Source organism: Zeus faber, assembly GCF_960531495.2.
Source record: "Zeus faber genome assembly, chromosome: 16".
NCBI classification, from domain to species: Eukaryota; Metazoa; Chordata; class Actinopteri; order Zeiformes; family Zeidae; genus Zeus; species Zeus faber.
Genome location: NC_137202.1, coordinates 9,991,102 through 10,001,562, shown reverse-complemented (window position 1 = coordinate 10,001,562; position 10,461 = coordinate 9,991,102). Strand labels below are relative to the sequence as shown.

At 46.0% G+C, this 10,461-nt stretch overlaps 1 protein-coding gene across 1 annotated transcript in view; it reads left to right on the top strand.

Moving 5' to 3' along the window:
• Positions 1–3,626: 3,626 nt before the first annotated feature.
• Positions 3,627–10,461, top strand: part of slc24a3 (solute carrier family 24 member 3) — a 68,491-nt gene continuing 61,656 nt past the window's right edge. The window contains exon 1 of the mRNA XM_080016081.1: positions 3,627–3,835. Coding sequence (XP_079872207.1) covers positions 3,661–3,835 — 175 coding nt within the window. The 5' untranslated portion in view covers positions 3,627–3,660. The remainder of the gene's footprint in view (positions 3,836–10,461) is intronic.

Sequence of the window (10,461 nt, the reverse complement as noted above, 5' to 3'; positions counted from 1 at the left end):
AGATAGATAGATAGATAGATAAATAGATAGATAGATAGATAGATAGATGGATTGAAATTGTCTTTAATATAGACAATATCTTTCTTTTTATATATTTTTGTCTTTTTTTTCTATATTATATACAAAAAAAATATATATATATATATACAGTAAATATATATATTGAAATTAGTAAATGGTGAGGAATAATAGTGCACTTTCCACATGCTCTCCCCAATTGAGTCATGATTATTGAGATGGAAATCTAGGCTTTCACTCACAATAAATAGCGAGCGCGATTTATTGCTTATCTGGAGGGTGGAGGGTTTTGGGCACGAACAGAAAGGGTGAGGGGTAGGTGATCATAAGCTCCGGTGTTTCACTCTGGATATGCCCTCAGAAGACCCTTAACCCGCTCATCATTACAGAGACACTCTGCTCCTCATCGCTGCATCATTCTGCTTTACAGTGAAAAAGGGGGTACAATGTTTTTTCCTTCTATTTGTTGTTCTTCATTGTTAAACACTGGATTGTAAAAATGTTAAAATGTATATATATATACTGTATACTGTATACTGTATAGCCTATATATACACAGATCAGCACAGGATTAAAACCACAGACAAGAGGTGGGATATATTAGGCAACAAGTGAACAATCAGTACTTGAAGTTGATGTGTTGGAAATGGGAAAAATGGGCAAGCGTAAGGATCTGAGTGACAAGGGCCAAATTATGATGGCTCGCGTCTCCAAAACGGCGGGTCTTGTGGGGTGTTCCCGGTATGCATTGGTTAGTAACTACCAAAAGTAGTCCAAGGAAGGACAACCGTTGAACCGGCGACAGGGTGACGGGAACCCATGACTAATCGATGCGCGTGGGTAGTCAAGGCTAGCCCGTCTGGTCGCTGTAGCACATATTGCTGAAAAAGTTAATGCTGCTACGATAGAAAGGTGTCAGAACACACAGTGCATCACAGCTTGCTGCGTATGGGGCTGTGTAGCACCAGACCGGTCAGGGTGTCCATGCTGACCCCTGGCTACCACCGAAAGCGCCTACAATGGGAACGTGAGCGTCAGAACTGGACCATGGAGCAATGGAAGAAGGTGGCCTGGTCTGATGAATCACGTTTTATTCTACACCATATGGATGGTCAGGTGCGTGTGTTTACCTTGGTAAGAGATGGCACCAGCATGCACTATGGGAAGAAGGCAAGCCGACGGAGCCTGTGTGATGCTCTGGCCAATGTTCTCCTGGGAGACCTTGGGTCCTGGCATTCATGTGGATGTTACTTTGACATGTACCACCTCCCTAAACATCGTTGTAGACCAAGTTCACCCCTTCACGGTGATGGTATTGCCTGATGACAGTGGACTCTTTCAGCAGGATGATACGCCCTGCCACACTGCAAGGAATGTTCAGGAATGGTTTGAGGAACAGGACGAAGAGTTCAAAGTGTTGACTTGGCCTCCAAATTTCCTAGACCTCAGTCTGATCAAGCATCTGTGGGATGTTCTGGAACAACAAGCCAGCTCCATGGAGGCCCCACCTCACAACTTCCAGGACTGAAAGGATCTGCTGCTAACGTTTGGTGCCGGATACCACAGGACACCCTTAGGTGTCTTGTGGAGTCCATGCCTCCACGGGTCAGAGCGGTTTTGGTGGCACAAGGGGGAGCTACACTATATATCGGCAGGTGGCTTTAATGTTGTGGCTGAAAATGATACAAATATACGATTCATATATTATAAACAATAACATGAGTCATATATTTAAAGTTTTAATGGTTGACACCGCAATACATTTTTAATTGTATCATTTAGCATAAATAAATAATTAAAACAAAAATAAATAAAGACTAATTCCTCCACGATGTTTTGTTCTCCATTGTTTTACATTGTTCAACATCGCATTGTTAAAATGTTGAGGAAAAGTGAACCAACAGTGAATGAACAGTTTTTACCTCAAATGTTTGGCCGCAATATTGTTTGTTTCATTATTTTAATGCTCCATTTTACCAGTGAGTCAATTGAATTTAATAATTGACTAATTCCTCCTCCTGGTTTATTCATCATCCATGTTTTGGAGGATGTTTGCCAGGGAGTGACTGTTGCGTGTTTCGCTGTTGAATGAAATCATCTTGATCCGCACTGATCTGCTTCATCTCTGCATTGTTCAACAGCTTCCAGCACTCATTCTCTCTCTCTCTCTCCCTCCCTCTCCCTCCCTCTCTCCCTCACTCTCTTTCTCTCTTCCTCGCTCTTTTGTTTTTTCTCTCTGTCAGTCGCTTCTTGCATGCATGCCCATCCATTCTCTCTCTACTCCCTCTGTCCCCCATGTCTCCTTCTATCCCCCCCTCTCCCTCCTCTACCCCATCCTCCCTCCCCCTGTCTCTCCATCTCCCTCTCCCCCCTCTCTAAACCTCACCCCTCTCTCTCTCTCTCTCTCTTCAAACCTCTCTCTGTCTCTCTCTCTCTCTCTCTCTCTCTCTCTCTTAAAACCCCCCTCTCTCTCTTTAAACCGCTCTCTCTCTTTAACTCCCCCCTCCCTCTCTCTCTTTAAACCTCTCTCTGTCTCTCTCTCTCTTTAAACCCCCCCTCTCTCCTTAACTTCCCCCCTCTCTCTCTTTTAAACCTCTCTCTCTCTCTCTATCTCTCTCACCTTAACTCCCCCCTCTCTCTCTTTTAAACCTCTCTCTCTCTCTCTATCTCTCTCTCTTTAACTCCCCCTCTCTCTCTCTTTAAACCTCTCTGTCTCTCTCTCGCTCTCTCTCTTTAACTCCCCTCTCTCTCTCTTTAAACCTCTCTGTCTCTCTCGCTCTCTCTCCCCTGCTCTCTCTCTCTCTCTCCCCCCCTCTCTCTCCCCTCTCTCTCTCTCCTCTCTCTCTCTCTCTTGCCCCCCCTCTCTCTCCCCTCTCTCTCTCCCCTCTCTCTCTCTCCCCTCTCTCTCTCCTCTCTCTCTTGCTCCCCCCCCTCTCTCCCCCCTCTCTCCCCTCTCTCTCCCCCCCCTCTCTCCCCTCTCTCTCTCCCCTCTCTCTCTCTCCCCTCTCTCTCTCCTCTCTCTCTTGCTCCCCCCCTCTCTCCCCCCTCTCTCCCCTCTCTCTCCCCCCCTCTCTCCCCTCTCTCTCTCCCCTCTCTCTCTCTCCCCTCTCTCTCTCCTCTCTCTCTTGCTCCCCCCCCTCTCTCCCCCCTCTCTCCCCTCTCTCTCCCCCCCCTCTCTCCCCTCTCTCTCTCTCCTCTCTCTCTCTCTTGCTCCCCCCCCCCCCTCTCTCTCCCCTCTCTCTCTCTCTTGCCCCCCCCTCTCTCTCCCCCCTCTCTCTCTCTCTCTCTACATCTCAGTCCTGTGTGGCAAACAGGCAGCAGCTGCGGTGACGCATTCATGGAGCTCCTCGGTCTCCTCCGAACCTCCACGCCGGGAAACGTGCACTCCGTGCGGGCTCCGCTGGGGCACAACACCGGGCCATTATAAAAGCGAAGGTCGGACTGTTTGTTTGCTTTAGTTTATTTATTTATTATTATTATTATTATTATTATTATTATTATTATTATTATTATTATTATTATTATTATTACAATCACCCGACGACACAGCACTTCTCTCCATCGCCGTGTAACTTTCGCCTCCGTCGACTCGGTTCGTTTCACCGGGCTGCCGGCTGGAACGCTCGCCGACGGAGCGCAGCCATGGTCGGCGTGTCCGCTGAGGGGCTGCCCGACGCGGCGCTCCGCGTGGTGCTGAACCAGCGGAGGACCAGGGCGAGGCGGCGAAAGAGGAAGGAGCTGTTCGCCGGCCAGATGTGCTTCACGGGGGCTATGCTGGGGCTCGTCCTGGGGCTCCAGCACTTGGCACGCAAAGCAGGTGGGACCATTTCAGTGATATTTGCTTTTCTGTGACAGCAACAAGGGGCTGCTGAAATATGTGTGGAGGCAGCCCCAGTGGGTTTGTAATGGAGAGGTCCTGATAGATCAATTCCATACACTTCAATTCAGTTCAAGTCAAAGGGCTTTATTGACATGGATAACATGTGTTTACATTGTCAAAGCAAGTGGAAAACAAAAAAGAATACAACTAGAATAAGTGAAGATTAACTAAAACACAGCAGTTTACATGTACATTGTACTAAACTTATATATATATTGTAATATATTATATATATATTATATATATTACGACTGTAATTTGTTCTATAAGAACGGTCGTATGTTAAAACAGTCGTATGTCGAAGCAATTTTTCCCATATACACCACGCTCATATTTTTCTATGAATGAATTTTTCCTTCTTAGTTTCAATGGGAATCATTGCCTTTTTCTTTTTCCCGTCATCCTTCTTCTGAGGACTCATCATGAAGGGTGAAAATAAACAAAACACACAGCACAAACGCAGTAAATATGAAAAAAAACATCGATAAGCCACGAACTACGTGCACACACGATGTAGGTCGCCCGCTGACTGACTGCTGACTGACTGCTGACTGGCCGCCGACGCGCCAACTGCACATTTCCACGGTCGTACCTTGGAGCAGTCGGTTGCAAGTCGATACAAATTTTCGTGACTATCGCTACTCTTATCTTGGATTAGTCGTAAGTAGATGCAGTCATAAGTCAAGGTACCTATATATATATATATATATATATACACACACACACACACACACACACAGTATTTATTAGCGCTAAGTGATGGATGAATATAATTTTGATATCTGGTGAGGAAAATAGATATTACAGTAAAGTAATGCAATTTCCCGGACTCCATAGACTATTCTAGCTGTCTGCCCATTGCCTCCACCTCTTAAGAAAGCACCAATACTCACCTCCAAAAATCCCCAAATGAGCAGTATTTTGTCAATTCATTTTATCAATATCATACAGTACATCATACAATACATAGAGTGCATGCATGGAGAGATACAGGTGCATTTCCTTGCACAAGCCACAGTTGTCATTCCCTGACTTTCTGAGTGTGACCCCTACCTGCTCATAGGCCTATTCACAGTAAGTGCGCCTCAGACAAATGACTAAACTCATGTCAAGTCACCCCGTCTTTTTTTTTTTTTTGGCATGATTATTATATAACTGATGCAGCCTTTTGTGGGGTTTTTTTGCATAAAAGGCGGTGTGTTGTCGGGTGCATATTCACCAATGCGTTGTCAGGTTGCCATCAAAGCAATCTGCACTGAGCAGCTTTTGTCGTCGTTGTTGTCGTCGTCGTCGTCGTTGTTGTTGTATTTTAAATGAGCAAGTTGGAACAGCTGAGCTCCGCCAGCGCCGTGGTGTGGAGGACATCATCTCCACTTAAGCAAAACATCAGCTAGAGGCCAGAAGTCAGAGCGCTAAGAACTAAAACCATTGAAATGTAAACAAAACAATAATAATCTTCACTTAATAGGAATAAACAGATAACTGCTCTGCTCTGTCACCTCGGATTATCCTTCCCTCTGTGTGTTCTAAGTGCAGCCGGTGCGGGATTTACACATTTTGACAACTTTGACTTCAAATGTTTTATCTTACAAAGAGGGTCATTAGAGATCAGAGCCTTTTATCCGGCTGTCCTGCATCATAGAACTCATGTAGCCAGTTTGGATTTCTGAATTCGGAGCTCTCACCCAGGATACCAGAAGTAGATAAGCGCATGTAGAGTGCACGGTGAACCTGCCAATTTTCAGGTTGAGGCTCTGACATCATATTTTGCGACTGTGAAAATAGAACAAACTAAAGGTCGTTTCGGAATTTCACTTGCAATGGGTGCCTGATTATTTTTCTCACGTTGAAGGATTTAAACTGTGACACTTTACTTGCTCCTAAATTCAGATGTGTGTGCTTCGTTTCCCATGGGGAGTTGAGTTTATCAAGGTTAACTTTCATTCAGCATGTTTTAAGAGCTATAACCAACTGTAGCACAGTTGGCACCTGTTTCCAAAACAGATATCTTTGCATAAAATTTATACCGTCGACATTTTTTTTCCTCTTCAAATGAAAACTTCATTTTTTATGTGCCTGCCAGGCAGACCGAGAAAGGGTAGATAGGATAGGACAAAATTGGTTTGCGCGAATACAAGAGATATCACGTAATAGGCCCAGCAGAACCTTTTTTAACTTCAATTTTATTTAAATTATGAATGATTTCAAAAGCCTCTACCCGTCTCCTCACGTGACCTCTGCCTGCACTGGAACGCACTTTGGTTTTAGTTTAGTTTGCTAATCTAATGGACTGCGTTTACACAAAAGGGCCCGGCGCATGGGACAAAAACAGCAACCGCATCCCTGTTGTCAGTGGAAATAGCCCTTTGGCCAAAGGAGAAACTTAAGCTTTCAAGGTGCTCTCTTACAAGTACACACACACACACACACGCACACACACACACGCGGACACACACGCACACACAAACACACACACACACACACACAAGCACAAAAACACACACACACTCGCACACTGACACGTGCACATTTTTTGTGTGCTCAACCAGGTCCTTTGCTTCCCCAGTCCCTGTGCATCGGCACGTGTGCATGCACACTCGCCCCTCTCGCTGCGTTCCCTCTGTGAGCCTCTCTCCATCATCTCCCTTTTTCCGTCATCCATCCATCCATCCATCCATCCGTCCATCTGTCCATCTATACATCTGTGTATTCATTCTTCAATCCATCCGACCATCTGTCCATCCATGTATCTAGCCACCCTCTATCCATCTATCCAACCCTCCAAGTGCAATGCAACAGTTATCAAAAGGACAAAAGCCCTTAAAGGTTTTGGCGTAGGTAATGTACGTGTGCATATGTAGGCGGATTACCCATATGAGAAAATGCATTTGCTATTATTCCAAAGTATTAATGTCATAGAGCCCCCATACTCAAGCTCAAGTCCATCCGTCGCCCATCTGTGACAGACCCAAAAGACCTAATTCATGTGCATGTGTGCATGTGTGTGAGCATTTTTGTGTGCATGTGACGGCCAGACAAATGGTCATGGTACATGGAAAAGGGACTGAGAACTCACTAATGGGTACTTGGTATATCTGTTATACAATATTAGTCTCTAGATTATCTCATTACATAAGCTACAGCTCTGCCGGTGGGTCCCCCTTCCCTCTGCACGCTACGAGGAGAGGAGAGACAAGGACAGGGAAGGTGGGGCAGAGGGAGGAGAGGAGAAGAAAGGAGAGAGGAGCGGAGGAGAAGAAGGGATGAGAGGCGAGGCGAGGCGAGACATGGAGAGGGGTCCGGGAGAGGGGGTGAAAGAGGGGAGGAGATGAAAGGAAAGAAGACAGGGAGGGGAAAGGTGGGGTTGTAGAGGAGAGGCGAGGCGAGGAGATTGGATGAGACGAGAGGAATGGAGAGAATAACAAAGGCGAAGGAAGGGGGAGCACTTTGCACCAAAATGGAGCCTTCCGGACTCGGCAGCAGCAGCAAGTGAGGACATTGACGGTGGGGTGATGGTACGGGGGTTAGGCAAGGTTACTTCCAAACACACGGGCGTGCACGAGCCGGCGGCCACGGGGATGGACGGGGAGTTCGGTCGGAATTGGACGGACAAAGTGGCGGCGGTGGGGAAGAAAGACTCCGAGTGGCGGCGCCTAATTCGGCTGCATCTGGGTCAGCTGCTGCGCGGCCTGAGACAGAACACAGACACAAACATCACCCACCCACCCCCACCTCCCTTCTTCCTTTTTCCATCCATCTATTCTTTACTGTGTACCTCCACTCCTCCACTCTGCCCATTATCTCTCTCTCTCGCTCCTTCCCTCTTCCTGTCGCCTACCTTTCCATCCCCCGCTCCCCGTCTCTGTCAACCCTCCATCCGTCTGGTTGTCACTGGGCTCTCATCTTCTACTTCTCCTATCATCCACTCACCCGTTTGGCTTTTTCCCTGCTCCGTTATTTCAAAGTGTCCCCTAAAGCTGTATAACCCAGTTACCAAATCCGCCCTCCCCATGCGTGCACGCACAGGCACAAACAAGAATTACCCTCCTGCGCTCTCTCTCTCTTTGTCTTCATCCACGATTTAAACACTTTTTAAGAAAGAGAATTCCTCTTTCTTTGGCCCATTACAGAATATAATACATTAGAATTACTTATTTTTTCTATTTTTTCCAAAGGCAATTTCAAGTGTGGGAGACTCTTTGGTTTTTTTTTAGTTCTGAGATGTTCGTCGTGATTCAGTGACCACACGTGTCCCAACAAAGCTGTTTCGGGTTTTCCTTGGTTTCAAGGGACTAAACCTTCAACCTGATGGCTGCAAGAGTCTCGGTGAGGATCTGAGGAACAGGGTTGGAAGATCCATAATACATTCTCCCCTCCCTGATTGCGCTCCCTCCCATGCAGCTCCTTGAAGTTCCTTCGGTATATTCCAATTATTTCGCTATCACAATACCACCCTCTCCAGCCTAATCTTCAAAATGAGCCTCTGAGAGAGGCACGCCGAGCTGTTGAACTGAAGGTCAATAAGGACTCGATGAGGCAGAGGCATGAGGCGTGTAGAGGACTGGGAGATTCATTCAAAAACAGCCCTAACTGACATTTGGCACACTGCACTCAACTCCAAAGGTCAGTTTGCTGTCTAAAATGGCAGCCGGGTTGAGTATTTGAACTGCTGCTCTCTCTATTATTTTGGATCCCGCGGTAAGACGTCTGAGGGAGGACGGCCCTCGTCTGCAAGTCTCGAGGTCCGAGGTCTCGAGGTCCGAGGTCTTTTCGGGCGGTTATTTCTGCACTCGGATCTTGGAAATGGGCTGAGCGGCACGGCGTTGGACCTCACCGAGCCGTCAAACACATCCCAGAAAACCTGAGCCGGTAGATGATGAAGGAATTGTGGCGCGCGGTTGCCCGTATCCGGGCCAATACCCTTGTTCAGTTTCACGTCTTTCAGCATATTTTCAACACCCTCTTCTCCAAACAATGCGTCGCTGTTGTCCTAAGTTAACAATAGCATCTCTTATTATCTCGAGTCATATCTGTCAAATCTTCTGTTAAAGGTGTTGCGAGACTCGCCTGCAGTGTTCTTTCAGCTAGGTCATTCTGCCTGGATGAAATACCTGATACCTGATACTGATTTAAATTTTTTCTTCACATTTTGTCTGTCTGCCTCCGCTAAAAATCATATGTTCTTTATGGTGAAGTCTTTTTGGAGGCTTTACTTTGAATATACTGGTTGTGTGACAGAACATGCAGAACCTTTTGAGCCATTTTAACATTATTCCACTGATAAGGGAGTCCTGCCTCCATATTTAAAAAAAAAAAATTACAACATCACAAACTTCTTCTTCTTCTGCTGCCGTTAGGGGTCGCCGGAGCCGATCATCTGCCTCCAACACCTTCTGTTCTGCGCATCTTCCTCCCTTACACCAACCGCCTGCATGTCCTCCCTCACCACATCCACAAACCTTCTCTTTGGCCTTCCTCTTTTCCTCTTGCCTGGCAGCTCCACCCTCAGCATCCTTCTCCCAATGTAACTCTCATCTCTCCTACACACGTGTCCATCGCAGTCTCGCCTCTCTCACTCGTGACATCACAAACTTCAATTGAACAAAATGAATCAAGGTCCAACATGCAAAGATCAGACATTTTAGTGCACATACAGCGGACGCTGACTAGTTAGCGTCACCGCAGTGAGAGTTGATTAATTGTTGTGTGGAATGATGACATTTAGCGAACCATGCATGGCAGACAGGTATATCGTATTAAAGTCAACTCTGGTCTTCATGTAGAAGAAGAAGAATCTTAAATTATCACACAACACACCACACTACAACACATGCACACACATGCACATGCTTTGGGTGGTGGCTGGTGAAATGAGGCCTCTGCATTTAACCCATCCTGGCTTGTCCTTCCTCCGGGGGGCAGCCAGGAGCAGTGGGCAGCATTCGTTGATGCGCCCGGGGACCTGGTGACGAGTGTCCATCGCTGGTCAGACGATGATGTAGGGCTGTATTTCACCAATGTTGTGCGATGAATCAGCCAGTTATTTTGTTGGCGTATGGCTCGATGGTAGGTAAGTAAGTTAAATTGAAGTTCAATTTTGTATTCATAGATTCTTGCATTCATCCGAGAGTCAAGGTGTTGAGATGCGGTGCCTGAAGGCCGTCTTCCGTCGTTTATTCAGCATTTTTGGTGGAATAATCATGTTAAAAAATATTCAGCAGCCGGAATATTTTAAGGTTTGAAAATACATCTTGGGGCATCTTTAATTTTGTTTGTTTTGCATGAATGATTTTTGACTCTGCTCTATCATTGCTTGAAAACCGATTTTTTTCTCTCATTAATGTTCACCTCAGGACATCTGTTATTGAAGGCTCGTTGTAAGGATAAACACCCCCTCATCTTTTTGGATGGCACACGAATTTCCCTCACAGAAAGTTTTTCCCCCTCGTCATCATTTATGAATCCATGAATAATGTTCCATTTAGTGGAAAATAATCATCCTTTCAATATTTCTCAAAACTGCAATTGATATAATTATCACATACATGTAATTACCATTCATA